The sequence below is a fragment of the Ischnura elegans genome, chromosome 7 (assembly GCF_921293095.1).
Source record: "Ischnura elegans chromosome 7, ioIscEleg1.1, whole genome shotgun sequence".
Taxonomy (NCBI): Eukaryota; Metazoa; Arthropoda; class Insecta; order Odonata; family Coenagrionidae; genus Ischnura; species Ischnura elegans.
The window spans coordinates 84,598,232-84,621,042 of NC_060252.1; the positions used below are offsets into that span (position 1 = coordinate 84,598,232).

The window sequence follows — 22,811 nt, forward strand, 5'->3', positions numbered from 1 at the left end:
GTAGGGAACCTGAAAGGCTCTTCATTCATGGCACTCCGCGGAAGAAATCTTTCCAAGTTGAGGCCCTGTTTCCCAGGCCGCTGAAATTAAAATTCACCAAGCAAAAGGTATTTCGATCCGCCGCTTCCTATCGCAGTATTGTTTTGCGGGATATTCCGTTCTCGCATTTTCCTTTCGCTAGAAATCTTTAGTCTCCGGGTTACAAATGAGCTGCCGATAGACTTTAAGGAGAGAATAGGCTTCCCCTGACGTTAGAAACGTGACATATGAATGAATGCCGAAATGTTAGGCCGCGGGCTTTCTGATCATGGCTGAAAAAAATTAAATTATTTCAACGGCTGGATGGCAGTGAAATTGCCTTTGTAAAATTACGTGGTGAGTCTTTGCTTAATTTGGGCTTGTGGAATTTGAGTTGGCCATTCCTACTTTTTCCTGAATTTGATCATATCTTCATCGTGAGTATCATGTTATGTTCTTGCAAATGGCATGGGGAGATAAGGTATTTAGTGAATTCTGCCACATAGTTACTAAGTGAATAGGGTTTTTATAAATATTTTAGAGTAGGAAAATAGTTACAGATTTTTGCCGAAAGTCATTGATATTTTATTCTATCATTTCATAGAGATGTTCTACTTTGTTAGTTACGATACTTTGTCTTGCATAAGTGTTTTTTTAAGCTACATATTTGTTTTTGAACTAGAAATTATCTTTAATGAAAATTATCTTTAATGATCTAGAAATTTATTTAATGTTTAATTGGTAAACTTATGTTGTAAAAAACAAGAATTGGTGAAATATTAAATTTTTGAGTAGGAGTATGTGGTTTTCAGCATTTTTGCGTTGATTCCTTAAGAGACCAAAATAAAAAGACATGGAGTAAAATCGCGGTCACAGTGGAGTTAATATTGTGAGTGATGTCTGCCCACTTGTGAGGTCTACTACACGTTGAGAGGATAAAAAATAGTTAGTTATAAAAATCCTTCCTTTCCTCTAGAATTTGGTGTCTTTTGAGGATTCTGCATGTGGATTTTTAACCTGGGTTATTTTTTGTGTTTGACCTCTTTTGTTTGCTTTTCATTGGCCTTTTCCTGTAGTGATTTTGGCTTAAAGTGGAACTTGGTTACACATAACTTCGCTTGTTTTTCTCAATAAATGAAATATTTGGAATAAGTCCGTTTGGAAATAATTCGAAGAAAATGCTGCTATAAATCCCTTTAAAATTGAGCCAGCTACCATAAAGTCAGTATTTACCGAGTTAACTTGAGGTTATCGCTCTCCTTAGACAGTAATGAGGGCAATTTTCCGTCATAAAAATTTTCATCTGCCGATATGAACTCGCTAATTGATTAATGGTTATGGGGTCCATCTTTTGGTACATCCCGCGGAGTGAAATTGGCTGCTTACTTCCTTGCCTTTCCGTTTTGGGGGAAGTTATGCAGATTATAAGCATGATCCTAAGTTTGCGTTAGATAGTGTTTATGCTTCACGAATCTCTCTCTTACTCTTTGTGCACTATAAAAATACACAGGTGCAAGTGTCCGTCTTTTATATCTGGTTGACCAGCTGTTTCGTATGGTGTGTCGAAGGGGGTTGCGTATGTGCAAATTCATACAGATATACTTAATTACTATTCTTAATAATTTACTATACATTTTGTGTGCAAAAAAGTTATACTTTTAGTATTTCCTCTTCTAGTATTTGCTCTAACCGGAAACTGTCAAGAGCTCCGCGTATCTATGTGTGGATAAAACTGGTATCATGGTGGTCGAAAAATTATGGTATTTCTTTTGAAAATCCCTTCGTCCCCTTCTCTCAGGGGCGGTCTGGCCAGGTCGGCTGGTCGGTAAATGCCGAGGGCCTAGAGATTGGGGGGCCCCAACAGCGCTCGCGTCTATTATGAAGCGGATATAACAAGGCATAATAAAAAAGGACTCAGATTAATTGAGCCAATGTTTTTTTTCAATTTGAAAATAATACTTTTTCATTTGTTGATTTATTTACGATATATTTTATGCAAAAATATTATATAACGAATACATAAAATGAGGGTGTCTGAAGAAAAAAACCTGATGGTTTTTTTTTATAAAGGGTTATTCGAAAAGGTTATTTTAGAAGTCTGTTGGATTTTTGTGCAGTTTCAAGGAACAAATTCACTAGATAGATAATAGAACCATAAAACATCATTACATTTTATAAGCTGTGAAATATTATTTTTTCGCGGTAATTTTTCTTTAAAAAATATCTATTTTGTAAAACTTTAATGTAGTTTTTAAGGGCCAGAATAGCGTCAAAATCTATTTCCGAGCATGCGATTTCCTAAAATTTACCGGGGGGCGGGAGGAAACCCCGGTAAGGAGGGTTCTATCATGAGCCTCAACCGGGGGCCCCCCAATTACCCCCTACTGCCCCTGCTCTCGACTCCATGGTTTTTTCTCTCTCTTTGCGTTGATTTTGTTTTCTCACTTCATTCGCGGGCATCGTCGATAGTTTTCCAAGTGATTTGAGGCGTCATACAAGATTTTCACATCGCTCTTTGAATATGGCTTCAGCACGATCGGAGAGGCGTGAAAAAACCAGCACGGTAAAGCCATCAAAGCGGACCAATTAAACAGTCACGAAAGCGATGTTCACAGAGGGAGGAAAACTCCCATGCGGACAGTGTTATGTTTTTTTTTAAAGCTTGGGGTCGGCGACCCTAAGATGGAGTCACGATATGGTGTGCGACGGAACATGTGGCCGGGCGACTTTCCTCGCGGGAAGCCCTTTTTAAGTTTTTCTGGAAAGGAAGTGGCAGTGGCCCTGGTATTCTTCTTTCGGTAAGGGCGAAAAGTTTGAGGTTTATGGTTCCCATGGTAATGTATATCATACACAAACTCGTTTCCTTCTCGTGATACGGGCGGCAAAAAATGAGTACATATTATGTACACGAGTTTCATTTGGTGGGGTATCTTCTTGGTGATCAGATGTCTCGAGTAAACTTACATCGGTGAAAGTTTTGGGGTGTCCTTTCTTCGAGACTCAGCTTGCATTTACTTATCAGATCATTACCTCTCCTATCTTGGCTGTACCAGTAGCGGATACAGAAAAAAACTCAAAGGGGGGGGGGGCGCAAAGGATATCTTGAGCTACCTTTCCTTTTATCGTAATAAAACATTGATCAAGCCACGTTGCGAAGCTTTAGAAAGTTTTAATTAACCTCATTTTACAGGTATATATGACAATGTCTTTCGATATAAAAAAGTTGCAATTGTGGTTCTGCAATGTTCAGCAATGGGCGGCTCCTGCGCCCTCCATCTGTATCCGCCACTGGGATGTTCACATTGTAATGGCACTTAATGTCATGTACAATAGTCGAAGTGATAGAGTATGTTATCTCCTAGGGATATCGTGAACGTTAATTTACATATGGATATGTTAAAAAAAAGTGAAACCTTCGAACACCTCAGTGAAAAATCCTCGAAGTGCGAGGTAGCCGAAGGAAAGGAACCTGCCCCCCTGTCCTGAATGTGTGAAGTTCACTCGCCTTTGACCTGTTAAGGGGTTAGCCCTACCCTCACCAAACCAAACCGACTTCATGTTGGATCAGTGAGTGAGTGATGTAAAAAAAATGGTTTTATACATTCTCTAATGAATCTTCATTATCTTGTCGGTTTGGGTAATACTTTTTTACCTTTGACAGTAAATTCACGGAATTAATTTGTACTAGAAATTAGACTGAGAATTAAAATTTCGTAATTGAAAAGTAAAGGAGTGTAGTTTATGTAGAGATAATATTTTTAAAAATCACGGAAGCATCGAGAAGGAGAAATAAGTGTTGAATTTAAATTATTGATGGTATACCGAGAAGTATAATCGAACATTTTGAGTGATATTCGCTGGAGAATTCGTGTTCACGAATGGGAAGCTCGTCGCTTCTCTTCGGTACAGCACTATAAACTATCATTCCTTTCGATGATAGCGTTTTTTTATTCCTCATTCCAGCAGTTGTGCAGCAAAGGTTTTTAGGTTCAGGTATGTTTAAGGGTGTTGCCTCTGATTGATTCACGTATAAATGTCTATATCGATCAAAATATAGTCCTAGTTGAAATAATTTTCCAATCAGCCTAATGAAATATTTGGAATGTGAAGGATTTTAACATGCCAGCGTTTTGGAAACTGAAGTTGAATTAAAAGTCTCATTCCCATCGATTCAGTTCTACAGGGAACAGTAGAGTAAGTTATGCTGTTATATGGTCATTTTTCGACAGTATGTAAGGTATGTATCAAACTATCAGTGACTGGTTAACGTTTGCATTCGATAGTATGTTTGCTGATATTAATTTTATTATTAGAGATGGTTGGTAAGTATATAATTATTCGCGTATTCAAGCTGCACTATTTGAAAGGAGAGCAAAGGAAACTATTTATATTTTTAATTGTACACTGAAATTAAAAACCAAAAATTCATAAAACTGCAAAAGAAACATACATTTGCAAAACGAAGAAGTGTTTTTTGCTCGAATTATATTTTTTTTTAATGTCATTACACTTTGTTTAAGAAACCTGTCTCAAACCGGCCAAATTTTGAGATACCTACGTGTTGTTAGAACTTAGCCATCGGTATATGCATTCGTTCGATAAATTTGTGTGTAAATTATATAACCTTCATAACGGTTCTATGTCATCTTATTTCCGTAACCCCTATTTCCTCCTATTAACTAGCCAATTCATTTACTTACGATTTGGAATGATAAAATTTGACAAAATATTTTGTCCTCAGGTTTTTGTAGATATTTTTCCGCTTTCATGAGAGATTCCGCCGATGAAATCGACGATTTTGAGCCTGGGACTATTTCTTTTATTGATGTAGTTCATTTTATGAGGACGAATCAGAAAGTTGTAGCGGAAGAGCCTGAGAAGGTTGTCATTATCTACTTTAATTGGCGCGAAATTCCAAGGTAGGTCCCAAAAATTGGCGTCGGTCATCAAATTGTTGTGATTATACACGCATGGAAATTGCTTATTCCGTTGATGATAGTTCTTAGTGGTGTTGTAATGATGATCGCATTTATCCGACGGAAATTTATTTTGAATTACCGCTTGACGTCTTTGCGCTAAATTACTTTTCTGACTCCTAAGTCTGGCTTTGATCGCTATGATTTATACTTTTGCCGTATATTCATGGAGAAAAGCAGTCTTTCAAGTTGTGTGTTTTTTATTCCCTTTATTTCTTTCGTATTCCTCCGACATTGCTACAATATACTTGGGTAAAGCATAATAAAAATGGTTTGGAAAAAAAACAAAAATAATCTACTACAATTTGATGTCGATATTTCTTTTAAAAATTTTTGAAAGATATAGGACCATGAGACCATAAATACATCTTAAATTTTGTTTTCCAAAACTATCACTTTTTTCAGACCTCTTTGACACTACCCACACTTTTTAACTATAAAATGGAAAAAATAAAATATAAAAATGGAAAAAAATATAAATACTTTGGTGAAGGTTACTAGAGGGAGGGGTGTGGTTTATAAAAAGTAATAACTCTGTGACTTTGCTCATATTTACGCCTCTTATTTGTCAGCCTCGCATCAACTATATGTCTTATTTCATTCTCAGCCATGGAAAACCTAACCCGGTAGTGAAATGTAGAAAAAATCCTGAAACTATTCCGCCGGGAAAGCCTGCGATCCTATTTCGATGGGGTTATATTTCTTTGGGAAGGGTTGACGAGAAAATGCGAGGGTTGTCAAAGGGGAGAGGGGATAAAAAATCACTGAGAACGGTTTCGTAGTTTATTTTTGATCCCTTAGGGAACGAGGTATTTAAACTCTCGTTGACAAGAAGGGTACGCCTCTCACCGTTGCGTTGTAGCACGAACCTGATAACTGGATAGTCAATGCTCCTCTAAATATAATCATTTGTAAGGAAAGATCAATAGGAGACACGCTCGTAAAACCTTTCATATCCGCATTCCTATGGACTTTCATTGCAACCAAGCACATTTTGATGCCTTATCGCAGGGTAAAATGCTCTTAATTCGATCTATTTTTTCCATTTCGTTGCATTGAGAAAGCATTTTCCTCCGGGCAGTCATGATTCTGTTTAAAACGGCTCAAGAGCCGTTGCGTGGCTTTTTTCTGCGACTGATTACAGCCCTGCGTTCGAATTTCGATCGCAGGTGAATGCGTTATCTGCATTGGATATACCTTTCACGGCGCCTTAGCGCGTTCAGCGGGAACCAGCGTGTTTCGTTGGGTTTTCTCTGCTGACCCTGTATTATGCTAATTTTTTCTGTCATTAAACTTTAGGGAGGATAATACTATATTAGACTTATAATTCCTTCGTCGCAAACTGCGCATCAACTGCTGGACTCATCAAAACGGGTTTGTGCGTCCATTAATTTTATTGAGCTTGACGTTTACTTAGTTAGGTATATGTTAACTTTCTTTTCATTATTATCCCTCGATCTAGTCGTGATGGTGAATTTGAATACTAGTAAGTAGCGGAGGATAAAATTAAACTTTAGAACTATAAAGCTTTTTAAAGCTTTATTTGTAAAATTGACATTAACAATTATACTTTTGCTAATGTTTAGTGGATGGTTTAGTATTAATACATACAGAAACTATACTTAACATCCTGTTGCCCGTTTATATTGCCATATATTTTGGCCATTGTTTTTGTTTACATAAATTATTAAATGTTCATCTTATGTGTGTAATAATGTACTCTTAATTTCATATTACATTTTTATCAGAAAAAAATGATTGGTTGAGATCCTCTCACGAAAATGTACCCTGAATATATTGTTCACTACAGTGTTCAGCCATTCTTTGCTGTCAATCACTTCATATCTCCGAATGTGAACTTCTCGTCTTCCAAAATACTCCATCGAACAGGTAAAGTTTTACGGAGTCACGCGCGATGGATTTTCATGGCGAATTTTATACTTGTCTTCGTTTCATTTACTCTTCTTATTTTCTCGTTTTCCAATACCCTGCTCATTAGGATAGCCTAAAATACTCCTCGAATACAAAATTCTTCATATTTAAATGACTAGTTACTTTTTTTGTTTAAATGATATTTTGTGTACTAATTCACATTGAGGCGTCCCAAATTTCATTGAGCGGGAAGTGGGAACTTTAGCCATTTTGTTGATAAATTCTGAAAGGTACCTATAATTTGCACTTATTATAAAGTAAGGTATTCTTTTTGTGATAATATATATCACCATGATACTTAATGCATGCTGCTCCAAAGGATCCATTTTAATTTGGCCTGTAGCAGTTATTTTAAAAACGTACCTGTCTAGGTATTGTCTCCTTCCGGATGAAAATGGGTGAGAAATCTGGGTTTCCGATCAGCAAAAATTTGTTGAGAATCAAGCAACGGTTTTTTGTTGCAGAAGAGACGTGTGGATAAGATAATCCCGGAGAAATCAGAGATCTTGTGAGTAGCCTAAAAAGTTATTCCCGTTGTTATTTTCTCCAGTTTTTTCTCTTTGCCACGGTTTCAAAGTGTGTTAATTCATTCGAAACCAGTTCTATTTATCCCATGTTCCGGAAAAGGGAATTAACATCGTGAAATTGCAGTCGGGGTTATAAAGTTTTTTTGTCGTGTCGCTTCTTGGAGAGTGGTCTCGAGTAAGCGGAAATAAATTAGAACAATAATGTAGGTTGTCATAAGTCTGGATTTTTTTCTGCTTAAATTTGTCGCCTGAAATAGTGGAAATCAATGTTTGTCATTATGCTTGAATGAAGTTCACCTACAAAATACCAAACCGATTGGTTGTTCTTAAATATTGCCAGATTTGTATCACCTCCGTATCAAATTATTATTTGAATGTCTTAGCTTAAAAGAAATGACTCTACTTATTATTCGCGGCCATAATGCCCCTGGTTGATTCTTCGGTTCTAGGGACCAATTGAAGTAGAAATGTAATGTAATGCGGTACTGTCATGCATGGTTGCTGTGTACGAGCTTTTAGTTCCACAAAAGGCATGTGAATAGGCAATGGATGGTGGAAGATTGGCTGAATGCTGAATAGCCATAATCCCGCTGGGATGATGTGAAATATTTAATTTACAATATTTTATAATTCCAGCAGATTATGCCTGAATCAACTCTCTATAGTAGAATTATTAGGAAATGGCGGAGACCAATGTATTTGACTTTGTTACTCTTTTGTTTTTTTTTCATTTTGTATGGAAAAATTGTCATCGGGACCTCGGGAAATATTTTCTCCGGTAACGGGTTTGATGTCCAGTTTTTATCTTTTTACATAAGTCATCTTAAGGTGCTCACATCCGCATTACATCTCTTAGTTGCTTTTTTATCGGCGTTAAGCAGTACAAAATATCGTCCCGAGCGTACCGTTAGAGTGCTGTCTCTTGGGAATCCATTTTTTTCAGGTTTTTTTCCCCGTGTTTATCCTCAATCTGACGGAATGCCCTTCGCTCTGCTGCTCTACTCGACTTCTCTGAATGCCTCGATTTCCTTCCCCATCTCCTCGCTCGCAGGTGCGCAGGAACCGGTTGTGGTCTTATACGCTCTTTCTCTCTTCATAGTTGAAAAAAGAAAAATCCCTCTAGTGGCGTTCTATGGCACCCACGATTTCCTTGCTTTTTATCTTGCCGTATAATCGCTGCACAGAGTTGTATGCGGTTTTAGTGGTAGGCACTTAAAATCCATTAATGCTCACCTTATGTTCTCCTTTTTTCTTTCTCTTTCGCTTAGAAGGACGAAACATATCGTAATTTTTGCTGTATCATTGTATTAGTAACCTCCGGCAAAATGCATTTTATGAGTCACGTTTCGCTTCTCAGATTCATGAGTTTGGTATCGAATGGAGAGAAAGTAAGGCTTCAACATCCATTAAAATAAAATAGCCGCTCTCGATATATTGCACTATTTTGGCTTTTTAAACCGTCATACACGTAGACGTTCATTTCACATAGTGTAACACCGTTTTAATGATTGTTATTCTACCGACTAAGGTTGGTTTCCGTGTAGTACTTGAGAAGTATTCTGTCAGCCTCCCCTTCCACCTTGTACTTCCCCCTTTGATTCTATCTAAATATCCTATTCTCTTCCTTTATCTCCGTCGTTACCCAACGTTCGAGCCTCTAGCGCTGTTTTCAACATCCCCTCCTCGTTAAGTCCTGGCTCCATCCACACCTTCAATCTCCTCCGTGTCTTTACAAAAATTAATTTTTCATACGTTGCTAAAATGAACCGCTACTGTATATTCGTAGGCCATGAAAATCTTTGAGTGCAGGTATCAACTCCTCAATTTACCGCAAACAAGTAACATTTTTCATAAAAATATACGTATATTTCTTGTCGAATTGAATTAGGATCTCGATTCGATATTTTATCTTGAAGATTCATTTACTATTTATCCTTACTTATCTTCTGCTTCTATGTGACCCGTATGCCATTTTGAGTTGGTCTGATCCGAATGAGTATTATTAATGAATAGAAAAATAATTTTGGGCATGAGTTCGAAAATCCTTCAGGCCGAGCCTCACGAAAAGTTTGAACCACTTTGTCAGTACGATTTTAACGCAGTGTGCTACTTTCCTTTCAAAAGTTAAGATGCGTAGACGTGATCCACTTACGAGACGCACTAATTATGTAACAAGACTGCGTCCCTAATTTTGAGGCTAAAATCATTATTTCGGATTGATCAAGTAGTTTTCAAACTGTAACAGTCCAATCCAAGATCTAGAATAATGAGATGTTTGCTCCAGTCTCCATGGCTATTTTGTCTGACGTATCTATGTATCTGCAGTATTTTCGTAACAATTTTTCCACCATTCTGGTGCGACACGATAATTTTACCAAAATGTGGATAGGTACTTACATAGATACCCTGCTGTCTGTGTTTCTTCATCCGGTGGTTTCTTCATGTCAGCCACTGCAGCACCTTTTCCTCGTTTTTTACTTGATTTCCTTTAGTCTTTATTGGCTTAATTTCTTTGGTGCGGACCAATTGAGTGTCTGCCCCGAAGAAACCCTCAGAAAACTTGATGATTTATTACATATTTTAGACTTTTGGGTCCCATGAGTAATCCTTAATTACCAAGGTGTATAGGGGCTATTAAGCTATTTTCCGGCAAAAAATACACTATGGCCGTAATTATACAATGTTTTCGTCCTTAAGGGGGTAATAAATAACTATGCATCGAGTGGGTTCTCCTAAGAAGCGCTCATGAAAAGAGTAAAATGGCCTCTGGAGTTGATGGGGAAGCCTCGCCAAAGGTTATGGTTCAGTGGTTAATATGCTTGCATCCTGAGGAATACTAAGTTTTTTTGGTGTCGTATAATGAGCGGTTGTTACTCTGAGCGAAAATTTCTTGGACCCAGAGAGGAATGCGATGAATGATGCATTGCTTACAGTAATATGCGGGCTTGCTGGTGCCCCTGGGGAAGGAGTTTTAAATGAAAAATTAGATGTTCGAGGCATGTGGCTGTAGATTGGTGTTAATAAGGAGTATTTGCTTATTGCAATTCCTGCAGAGCCGAAGTAGGGTGTAAAACCCGTTGTTACTGAAGTAATTTGGAAGAAAAATGCCAATACTCCGGCAAAGGTCGCTTAGTATTGTACTTAGTGCAATTGTACAAGTGATAATTAGAGAACAGTTAAAAGCCTAATTCGTAGATTTTTTAATTAATGTAAATTATAAATTAAATTAATGTAAATTAATTAAAGTATTACTAGAGATGAATAGTGAGTAGTAGTAGTAGAGAGTGTTCTTAGTCATCCTCATAATATATTTGGAAAATTTTATCTAGTCGTAAGCATGAAATTCCCTTTGCCTTGGCTATTTTCGTGAAACGTGATCTCCGTCGATCGTATGTCTTTCATTTAATGTGTCGGTCCAGTCTAGGATCTCTATTTCATAGCATAGCATAGCTTTGTTTACTTATTCTGTCGCTTCGAAGTTTTGGACGCTATTCCAATTAATTCCAAGTTACGAGGGCAATTACCACGATTTTTTTCTCGTGAATATACTTCGGTATCGTAATATTTAGTACATTTTGTAGTAGATGGAACTATGTGTAGAAACCCGGGTCGGCTATGGTATTCAATTTTTTTGGACTAAAAAAGTAAATTTAAAACACTGCATTGGCGAATTTCATCCTTACTGTAAATAAGTCATTTTCATTTTCAGTATCGCAAACTTCCACGAAGTCAAGCCTTAACGGACTACTTATTACGCACATTATTGCGGCTTCTTTCCTGAAAAGTTGTATTGTATACGAGTTTTATTGATGTACCCTCTGATATTATTCATGCTCGATAAAATTTATGCAGTAGGATTACTGGTATTTGCATTACAAATAGATCGATCGTAGATATTTTAGACGCTAAAGAATCATAGAACTGAATAAAATACAAAGGAAGGCTCTGCGGTTCGTCAAGATCTGCTGCGGGCGAACAGACAGGGTTACCCAGATGTTAAGCAAATTAGGCTTGGAGCCACTGGAGACTCGGAGGCTGCGCGGTAGGCTTAGATTTTTTGAACAATCGAGAATGGATATCTTTAACAGCGACACGGAGAACATAATATCAGAGCCCCACTATATTTGCAGGTCCGGCAAAAGCGATAAATTAAGATAGATATTTTGCCGAACGGATAGATGTACAAATTCCTCTTCCCCCCCCAACCATAAAGGACTTAAACAAATACCAGTCGTAATTTCGTTTGAGCATTTCCTTTTTATGAGCAAATGGCTGGTGTCCTAACACCCCTGCTACACGACTTTTAGGTGGCTTGCGGGGTAGTATGTAGATGCAGATGCACAGTTGTCCGTTGCGGGACCTCGTATAAGGATATGGAATAATTTATTTTTCACATTGAGTAGTTTGATGGATTTTCCTGAGCCTATGATCAGAGGGAGAAGATAATTTTTTGATAAAAGAGAAGGCCGTACTCGAACCTTTGCCTCTAATCCGGATCTCCGTAAAATACGGACCACCTGTATCTTGTCAGTAACCGGTTTGGGTTTCAAAGAGAAATTACCGTGTAACGTGTCGATTCATTCGGATGAAGAGTGCTCCTCACGTGCGGGTGCGATAAATTCGCTCTTTTCCTTCTGACAAACGCCGAACTGGTTCCAGGAGTGACTTCACCAGTCTGGAAGGTGGTGGTAATCGACCTCTTGGGCTCGTTCAACCGTGGCTAAGTCAAAAATAATGAATTTATCGTTGCTAACTATATAGAACAGAAAGTAATGCTTCACAAAACGTGCTGCTTTTTAGACTCGAGTGAAAAAGTACATTTATTTGCGTGCAGTTGGCATTAATTATTTTTTAGACAAGAGGGGTAACGAAATGCTTGGAGTGGTGGGCAAGAATAAGAATCTTCTGAAAGAGATACGGAGGAGAAAGAGGGTTTTGATCGAAGCTAAAGTGAGGGTCACTCCATAACTAATGCACAAAATATTCCTGACACCACAACCTTAATTCAAGTACATTCCAATTTTTACAGTGTATTAACACATACTTTAGAAATACCATGCCTTTTTCGACGTTATCTCCGCCGTTTTCAATAGTCTTACGCTTCCTTGAAAATAAGGCATATATTCCATTACGGTTAAACTCTGACCCGGCACGTTTAAGCCACCGTTTCGTAGATCTCACAAGGTCCTCATTATTGTGAAATCTCGTACTAAGCGGAGAGGGGATACTAAAAATAGTGGTTAAGGGAAGAATGTTAAGTAAGCGGGGATGGCGAAAGAAGAGAAAGGAATTTATAGATAGAATTAAGCGAATATGTTTTTTTTTTGGGAATTGTAAATGAAATTTGGAGATCGGTGACGGTCGCAAAAATCCTAATGCTACCTTAACCGCTAGAGTTGCAATAATTTTTGAAGATTGTTGTCCATGGAGAGGAATTGTGAAGCCGAGATGGAGAAAAACGGAGATGATCAGGAAGTGAGAGGTATGGTGAGTAAGGAAAGGAAGCTTCTAGAGGATATAGAAATAAGGCGTGGATGGAACGAGTACTTCGCGGGGGGATGCTAAAATCATATCAGAGTGAAGATAGTTAGGTCGGCGGGAAAATGGGAAGGAAGAGGTCCGGGCTTGTAAACGACGAATAAAGTTGTATAAAATGTAATTCTTCGGGAGAATAGCGGGCTAAAAGGAATGTGAAGGGTTGAAAATGAACAGTAGTATTTGGGTGCCTACATACCGGATAACCCATTAATAATCCTCTGGTATAATCCTGTTGGTTAATCTGGTATAACCTGGTATAAGCCTGTCTGTGGATTCATTCCCTCTGAAAACCTCGTAATTATGCTCATGTTAGAGAGTAGTTATTATTGTTTAGCGTTAATCAATTGGTTTAAATCTAATCTTGTTCGATGAATGATTTACATTGTGAATGTAATCCTTACGTGCCAGCGATGAGAACTATGTCGGTGAATGGGCAGTTAACATTTTTTGCGACCTAAGCTTCAGAAAAAAAGTTTAATTCAAAGTCAACGGAAGACTTCTTCCTAATTAGTGAATCGGTGTTGAAGATGTGTGTCACTGAGCTGAGGGAACAAATGTGGACGCATTTCCAATTTTCATTTTCTCGGTGGGAGTGAAGTACGCCGCTATGTTCTAGCCTTCGCTCAGGCATTTTTCATTCCCTGCCTGACAGCAGGAGATGAATGGATCCAGCCTAGCGGAACGCGATCTTCGTTTTCATGGTGACCACGCCCTGCAAAGTGGGATTACTAGATTCCAGAGAGTGTAACTAGATCAGGACATTCACTTAGGAGGCGGTAGTGTGAGGGAACTCGATAAAGAGTAGGAATGGGTAAAAAAACTCCCTCTCTATTCGTCTGGGTTTTATTTTTTAAAATCTTCACCGTTTGAAATGAACGAGGAGGTGTTCCGGGTGATGGGATGGGAGAGGAGAACACGGTGTAAAATAAAGATCAGGCAGGGATTGTGAACGGACCGTGTGGTGAGTGAGATGCGATGATATGATGAAGTTTTCTGAAAAGGGAAAAATGTTAGGTTCAGGGGAAGAAGAGAGGGTGCTATGTGGGTCATAAGAAGGGTCGATAAAATGCTGCCCCGGTGGCTTTAGTGGATAAGAAATATAAACAGGTGATTTTATTTCACTGTAAAATTCCTCATCTGATGGGATATTTAATTTATAATATCAGGCACCAGTATAAAAGATGTGATGTTTTTATGGCGACTGCAATTTGTATCATCTTTATCGAATACGTTTTTGAATAGTCGTCTACCACTATTTAAGTATTAGCCGTGTGTAAAATACAGAAAAAACCAACAAAGGCATCATATGCTTAAGCCGAATATAATTGTCTAGTGTACTCTTTTGACCGTGTGTTGAGCTGGAAAAAGTAAAGGAAACGGGGATTTCATTGCATTCAGTTTCCTTAACGTGAAATAATTTGACTGTTCATACTGGTGCCAGACATTTTCACTCCTAAATTGATGATTATGACCAAAGTATCATTCCGTTGATAATTTTTATCCTTTTCGAATGAAATGCGTAGTATCTATTTGAAAAATTAATTAACAGCCCAGAGCTTTTTATTATAAATCATGAGCCGTCGTTCATTGTGCCATAAGATGACTTAGAAATACTTGAACCAGGGAAATGACGTCTTTTAACGTTAGAACCTCGAAAATGCAAATTATGCCTATTTAAATATCAATAATCGTCTAATTTTAGACTTTACTATCTCAAAAATATTGGTTGTACGACACGTTATTTTTACCGAATACATTCCCACTTTTTTCATTTTTCAATTATCAGTAAATATGAATAGTTGTAGATAAATGTTATCATATTTTCCACCTTTGAGTAATTGGATATCGGTTTAGGTTATAAAGTTTTCCTACAGAATTGGAATTGGAATTCGATGCATTGATGTTTGCGTAGAAATTAAGGTATCATTTAATGGAGTTTGGTGATGTACTGTTCATTGTGTCGGAATTCCCTCCTGTGATGATTTGTGACTTGATGGGGTTATTTTTGATTTAACGTTTATAATCAAGGTAGAATAATCCGTCCCCTGCTGCTCCATGTTTCGGAAGCTAAAAGGAATTCGTCATTAGCTTGTGAAAGATTTGTTTGGATCGCCCAAGCCGTTTGGTTGAATGGAGGGGGTGAGGATATTCGTGACTCCTGACTCTCCAGTTCTGGCGATGACAATGGAGCGCTTTTGAGTTAGGCGTGAAGGATGAGTGGCTTTGAACGTTGACAAGGGTACATCGAGGGGGTCTGTTTGCGGAAGACGAATCTGTAAATTAGGCTTAATTAATATTCGAATGACTCTTTATGCTTGTAACGGTACTTTTAATCCCCGGAAATGGTTCATGTCGTTGATTTGAGTTTTGGATCGTTGAATCCAAGGATATGGGTATGGCCAGGCATTAATAATTTCGGTAAATTTACTAGCTAAAGATATAAGATGTCATCGTCATTTTTGGCGATAAGCTCATGGAGGCCGCGATATTGAATTTTGAGGTTTATTAAAATGAATTGTTAGCCAATGTTCTTTCAAAATAATTATTTATGCTGTCTCGTAGTTTTCTGTGGCGTTAATTTGAAAATTTGTCCTTGTCAGCTCACTTGAGTGGTTAATATAGGAATGGGTTATAATTTTCAGAGGCCCCGACTCCATGGGGCCTGAGGGGGCCCGAGCCCCCCCAAAAATTCGTTACAGATGTGAGGAAAAAATGTGTCAGGCTTGTCGATTTTCCCCGGAGTGTCCAGATATCGAGATTTAAGTGATCAGGGTTATAATGTTGATCATATGACTCTTCTAAAATGCTTAAAAAACTTAAAATTCACTACTCATAAAATTTATATTAAAAGGTCCCCGGTTTGGGCCCCTCCAATATTTTTTGTAAGTCGGCACCCCTGATAATTTTATGAAATCAAATTCCTAGCATCACAATGGCGTACCGTAGTAGGGCAGGGATAGCGTGATAATTAGGGATGTGCGAGTAGCACTTATTGATCTTGAGTCGAGTTGTAAAGTACTCGTGAGTATCGAGTCGAGTCGAGCATGGTAATTTCTGGACCAGGTAGTACAGCAATTCATGCTCCAACATATTCTCATTTTTCCATTCCAATTGTGAATTTTCTATTCTGAATCCTCAGCCTGATGTAAAAAGGATATTGTAATGAGGAACGTTGATGGTAATTGTGTCAAAATTAGGAGAGGTTAATTCATTTCAAATGTGCTTATGGGGCTGCTTAAGAAACATATATTTTCTTTCACCTCCAAAAAACGGTAGGCCGCCGCGGCTGACGAAAAAGTATTTGGCGTCCACGTTGACGAATATAGTGGTTGACTGCTACGTATACAAAAGCTGAAACTCCTTGGCTAAGGCTTTAGAACTACTTAATGATTTTAAAAACGATATCAGTACATGATTTTCACGATTTCGCTTCCTATCACCAGATTTCTGAACTTACTGGCGTCAACAGCTCTTTAACCGAAACTAATCGACTCGAAATTCGTAATGCTACTTGAAACACTCGAGTCGAGTACCAACTACTCGACTCGACTGAAATTTTCGAGTTTTAGCGCATCCCTAGTGATAATGGTTCTTGGAGTGCGCATCTTAGGTCCAAGCTAGGATTTTCTGTAATCACGTCAAACCCTCTCTGATATTTGTGGTGCTACCAATGTAAAATACCGAGAATGCTTCAAGGGAATTAATCCGTGGAATATGTGGTGCCGCAGCGCGTGTATTAGGTATGTCAATTAAAAAAATCGATAATCGTCTAATTTTAGGCGTCAGATACACAAAATATTGGTTTAACGCCACCTTATTCTTACTGAATATTGTCCAATACTGAATGGTAGGTTCTCTGTGGACCATATGTACGGGGATATCATTCGTCCTCAATTGCAGTGAAGTTTTCCTCGGGTTTCGCACCGGGTCAGGTCCTTCATTTCTCCTTTCAACGTTTCGAGGACAACTCGCCCGTCGTCATCAGGGATTCAGGAATCCAATTGGATTAGGGAACCAAAGTCGAAACGTTGGAAGGAGAAATGGATGACCTGACCCGGTGCGAAACTCGAGAAAACTTCTCCGCAATTGTTTGCCGGGAAAAAACCGAAAATTATATCATTCGTCCTCAATTGTTTGACCTGCCGCTATGCCGTGAAGGTACGAATGTATACAAAATATTATTATCTCTCCCAGAAATCAGACGTTGGAGGAATGAGAAATAAGTATCGGAAATTACTTTTTTTGTGCGAGGCTTGCCATAGTCTTGAATGGGGGAAATGATATAAGAGCGAAAAGTTCCCTTGGTAAATATGACCATCGTTATATCTTCACGATTTTCGCTTCTCTCATTTTTCATCATTGATATTCATCGCTTATAATATTATTGATTATTGTTAAAATTATTATATATTTGATAATTTATGGTAATGCAGAAATACTGTCATTAATTGTTAAACGCCGCTAAAAACAGGGGCCAATATTGCCAGAAGTGCAATCGGAAAACGATACTGATGATGGGTATGCCATGAGTACGAAATTATTACTTTATTTGATCTCTGCCATTCACATTGTATTTGCCCGTGAAAAGTGTGAACTTACAATACAAATGACGATGATAAAGATTTACCAGAAGAAATAGCTACCTTGCACCATTAAAAAGACGAGATAGTTAAATTGTCATAAGCAATAAATTCGATGATTTTGATTTATTCGATTTAGCTGCTGCGTTCTGGTCCTATTATTCGTTTGTTGAAAATATTACCTATCCTCAGGTTTTGTTATGAACCATGGAGAGCGCAATATTGAATTTTGAGGCTTATTCCAATGAAAAGGAAGTCAATGAACTCGTACCGTATTTATTTATTATGACTCGTATTTTTCTATGGCGTTTATTTGCGTATGTCTCCTTGGCTTCTCGGTTACATCGCATTAAAATGTATTCTGACAATGAGATTAATTCTTCGGAGATAATCCAACCAGCGTCTTTAAGTTTAGTTATCTCGCCTCAGGTCGGTCATTAGTCGTCTATTAATAAATGGCATTACGGACGCCACGGTTTAATGTTCCATTCGAAGACTCACCTCTATCTGAAGAAGCTATTCTGAAGAAGTTTAACGGCGAAATTCTTGTTTCAGAATAGATTTCTACGCTGTGAAACCCAGAAGTCATGGAGATATTATTCCTTGTGCATCTAATTTTTCATTTGTCTTGGAATTTATTGCATTAATATGAATATTTATACTCGATTTCATAGGTTGTACGCCGCGGAAGAATATTTTATTATGCGTCTTCAAGCTGAGCTTTCCATGCCCCTGAAGATATATAAAAAATCTCGAGAAAAGAAACAGTTCGATGTTGGAAGTAACCTGAACCGAATAAGTAATAACTAATTCCACCAGAAAAGTAATGCTTTACCCAGAGTGAACTCTGGGTAAAGCATTACTTTTCTGCTACGACGGCAATATGTAATGAGGCTATTTTTTAGGCTGGCATATCGTGGAAGGGAACGAGTGAAGGGAGCAACGCTTTGGGAAAAATCTCGGTGCGTAGAAAGCAAACGGGTTGTGTAAGGCCTGACAGCGAATAAATGCGAGCATTTATAATGATTAGTTGATAGGAATGAAGCAGGTTGACCAGAAACACCTTTCATAGACATGCATAAATTTCCTTGGAGATAAATTTTTAATATCTACTCGGATTGCGGTGGATGAACGATATTTTCAACATTGTGTTTTTTTTTAGTTCTGCACGAATTGGGCCTATGACGGGAAGCAGAAGAGATTATACACGGGGAGGTAGAAATGTATGGGAGAGGGTGCATATCGAGGTCATAAGTTCTCTCTTATGAATGGCAGCACGAATGCCGCAAGTTAATGCTTACACTTTAATCTCCCATTCTATGATCGGAGCTTTGTACCGATTTTACTACTATTTGTTATACTGGCTTTTCTTTTATTATTTTTGCCGTCTTCAAGAATGTACTTCGATCACATACGTAAACTGATACACTTACTCTTTATACACTTTAACCGTTGATTTGGTTTTTACCAGCATTAATCCAGACCGCTGTCTTGGATGTTAAAGTGCAAATTGAGGTGTTACATCAGCCAACATTTTTGCAATTAATAATTATATGAAATCATAAGCTCAAATTTTATGCCATTATAGCAATGCAAGACTTATGACTTAATAAGTTGTGATCAGATAAAGGCGATCTCATCATATTTAATTTCCTGCCATAAAGTTAAGGAGCTGAGTACTTTCCGCAATGTTTCTTGATTTCTAACTGCCTCAACGCCTCATCGTCATCATTTGTTAGTATGACAGCCGTATTTTTTATATTATCTTCTTATCGGGATTTTATCCGGGTATCATCCTCTATCTCCATCGCCGCCGGCGTTTCGATGAAATCCTTTTCCATCGTCATCGACCCTTATGACGAAAGAAAAGGATTTCTACGAAACAGGGATGATACAAAGCAGGGATGAAGATTACCCGGATGAAATCCCGGGAAGAATTCACTGCAACCATTCGCTGGGAAAAGTGTAGTCTTGCATGTTACTGTTACACTTTAGCGTGGCAGAACTGCTGTCTGACCAAGTACTTAGATGAATAAATCATTAGAATTAATGGATTTCATTTCTTGTCAAACGGGGGACCATGAAGAATATTTGATCTTTAGAATATTATAGAGTAAAATAAAATTACTTCGTTCTATTCCACACTTTATTTTAAATTGCACGACCCGGGTTTCAGCATCTCATGCTATCATCAGGTCGGCTGATCAGGTCAGCATCGGCATCACCTGATGATAGCATTAGATGCTGAAACCCGGGTCGTGCTATTTAAAATATAGTGTGGAAAAGGACAAAGTAATTTTATTTTATTCAATGATGAAGCAGTTCCACAAAGTAACGCCTGAGACCGTGTCTTATACTTTAGAATATTTTTTTTGCTTTGTGGTGGTGTTCTCTAAATCTACTTGCCCTATGTAGTTGAATTTAAATCCTCATTTCCTCGTCTTCGCAGGAGTGATGCACCCGAGTCACGGCCGCCGGCGCCTCCGTCTCTCGGCCGCTCTGTCCCTCGCCGCCCCCCCGTCCCTCGCCCTGCCCGCCCTGGCCCTCCTCCTGCTCTCCGCCCCCCTGCCCGCCGTCTCCGGCCCCATCAAATGCCCCAGGGGCAACACCTGGGACCTGCGCCTCGAGTCCTGCCGCGCCTGCTCCGTCTGCTCCGATCCCCGGGCGCCCGTCGTCGTCGTCCCCTGCGAGCCGCACCGAGACACGCAATGCGGAACCCTCTCCGCACTCGGGATCGACTGGTCCTTCGCCGCCCCGAGGGCCCATAACCACCACCACCAACACCAGAAGGGGGCCAGGAGGCCCGTGGATGGCGCGACGACCCGCGCTCGATCTCCCGGGGGCGGTGCGGCCCCGTCCCAGAAGCCCCTGCTGCCTCCACGGCACGTGACCCGAGGTCCCACGACGCCTCCGCCACCGCGGCTCATGGAGCCCGCTTCTCGGAGGGTCCCGAGGCCTAGGGCGCGCGAGGAGGAAGAAGCGAGGGACGCTCTGGGAAGCGGGCTGCACGCGGTGGCGGCCAGGCCGCTGTACTTGGAGACCCTGCCTTCCGGGTTCAGGCGTGAGGGCATGTTCCTCCTGCCCGAGGGCTCGGGGGGGTCGGCCCCGGGCGTTGAAGTCACCTCCTCTGCGGGGGACTCGGGTTCTTCGTCGGAGGGCGAGGAGGGAGCATCCATCGCGGAATGGGGTTGGCGGCACTGGCTGGCTGCCGGCGTGTCCATGGCGGTGGTGTGCGTGTTGGTTCTCGTGCTGGCTCCCAGTGCCCTGAAGGGGCTGAGGAAGAGGTGTTCGTACCCCGGGAGCACAGGACGGCATCGAGACAAGGAGAAAGGTGAGTCTATTGGGAGGCAGATGGCGCATGCATTTTGCTTCAGAGGAATGAATTAATTTCACTTTTTTATTTATTTCAAAAAAAAAATAATGCTCCGAATAAAGGACTTTGTGAAATATGTGTCAGCGTTTTTTTTCCATGCATTCGTGGGTGGTATTATTGCAAATTTCAGCCACGAATATTCTCAATCGGGTTTTCATCTACTGCTACATACCACCCCTCAAGCTGCCTCAACTCAATCGTCGTATGGCGGGGGTTATTAGTACACTAGCCGTTTTAAAAAGAAGACCTGGTACTTATTGGATTGATTTGACGATAGACCCACCTAGCATTAATTATTGTCCTTTATTGTTCGAGGAAAAATGAACTCTTATAAATATCCTTTTGGCTAATTATTTCTTTTATTTTATCATTTCTATCTGCCTAGAATGCGAGTGAGGTTCCTGCATTATTTTATCTTAATCGCTCTGAAAGATATCTGCCCTTAATTGCTCAAGTAATCTGAGTTTATCATGTAGCCTCCGAGTCTCTAGCAGCTCCCTGCCTCATTCATGTTGAAGCTTTATAAAGGCCTATTGAGGTACAGTGGCTCGAACAAGTTTATGTCTAAAAAGAATGAACGCTAGAATGAACTCCAAAATGCACCTTGTAACCACCCAAATTATGCGAATGCATGGACAGTATATAGAACCTGTTCTAATTTGATTCATGAAATAATGCGCGTTCGGTTTCGGTCCACCAATACCATTCATGCAGTCAGAGATTAACTCATACATGCTAATGTGTCATGTAAACAGGCCTCAACGCTCAATTCAAACTCTCGTATTATATCGTCCTATTCTATTCGGTCGTAGCAATTTTTAACACATTGCTCATTTTTCCTTTGAATTATTTTTAGTGCAGACTGATTTTTTCTTCTTTGTTAGAGTTGCGACGTCGAATTGGGATTCGGAAATTAATGAGGATGTAGCGTTGGATGCGAGGCTAGAGCTATCATTAGTGTGTTGAACCCAGTCGCTGATATTCCTCTATTATGTTCTGACGATGACTAGGTATTTGCCGTGCCGGCCGTTTGGATATCATCCTCGTTGGTATTAATTTATTTTTTTCAATTTCTAAACAGCTTCCACAGTTTCACTGCCATCAATCTACGCGCCGCTTTACTGCTCTAGTTCTCATCTACTGTCTGTAAAAAAAGCAAGATACTCGAGTTTGAGGAGCTCTAGCGTCTAAACGAAGCAATCGATTTCAATGCAATAAAAATGATACGAAAGAGAATTTAGTTCTACGTTATATCATGTAGTTAAAACATTCTTGGGCTTAATAGTATTTCCTGTACTTAATTTTTTCTAAAAACAGTACCCGTTTTTTGCGCGTAAAATCAAGGTGCCCAACTTTGAGCGCTTGGCATTCCCGTAGTTTTCGTTCCTATAACTTGCAATTTTGATATAAAGAAGCCACATCTATTACTAGCAGTTTGCCGAAAACAAATTGTTTATACCACAAAAATTAACGGAGTTGTTGTAAACAACGCAAACCTCTGCTAACTTCGAAACCAGTGAGTCAATTGAAAATATAGTAGTTATCTATGCATGGAGATGTTTTCCCCTACCTTCTGCCGACTTTCCTGACGAAATAATTTTGAGAAGCGATTAAATTTCTAACTTATTAAAATAAAATTATTTCGACGCTCCATCAAATGACCGTACTATTATGTACGAAAGAATAATCGGTATTCTGGCTTGTGTATGCTATCAATATAACTCGTTAAGGGCCGTGGTATTGCAGTGAGTGGATGAGTTGTTTGATTCTTTTATTTTTATTTGTACATGCTTCTTTTTTGATTCCGTAACTTTATTTGATTTTCAATAATTTCGTAGTGTAAATTATCAGTTGTATTTTTTACAAC

General features: G+C 39.2%; 1 protein-coding gene across 1 annotated transcript in view; it reads left to right on the plus strand.

Annotated features, from left to right (window-relative positions):
• Positions 1–22,811, plus strand: part of LOC124162356 — a 132,002-nt gene that overhangs the window by 22,890 nt on the left and 86,301 nt on the right. The window contains exon 2 of the mRNA XM_046538866.1: positions 20,021–20,902. Coding sequence (XP_046394822.1) covers positions 20,021–20,902 — 882 coding nt within the window. The remainder of the gene's footprint in view (positions 1–20,020; positions 20,903–22,811) is intronic.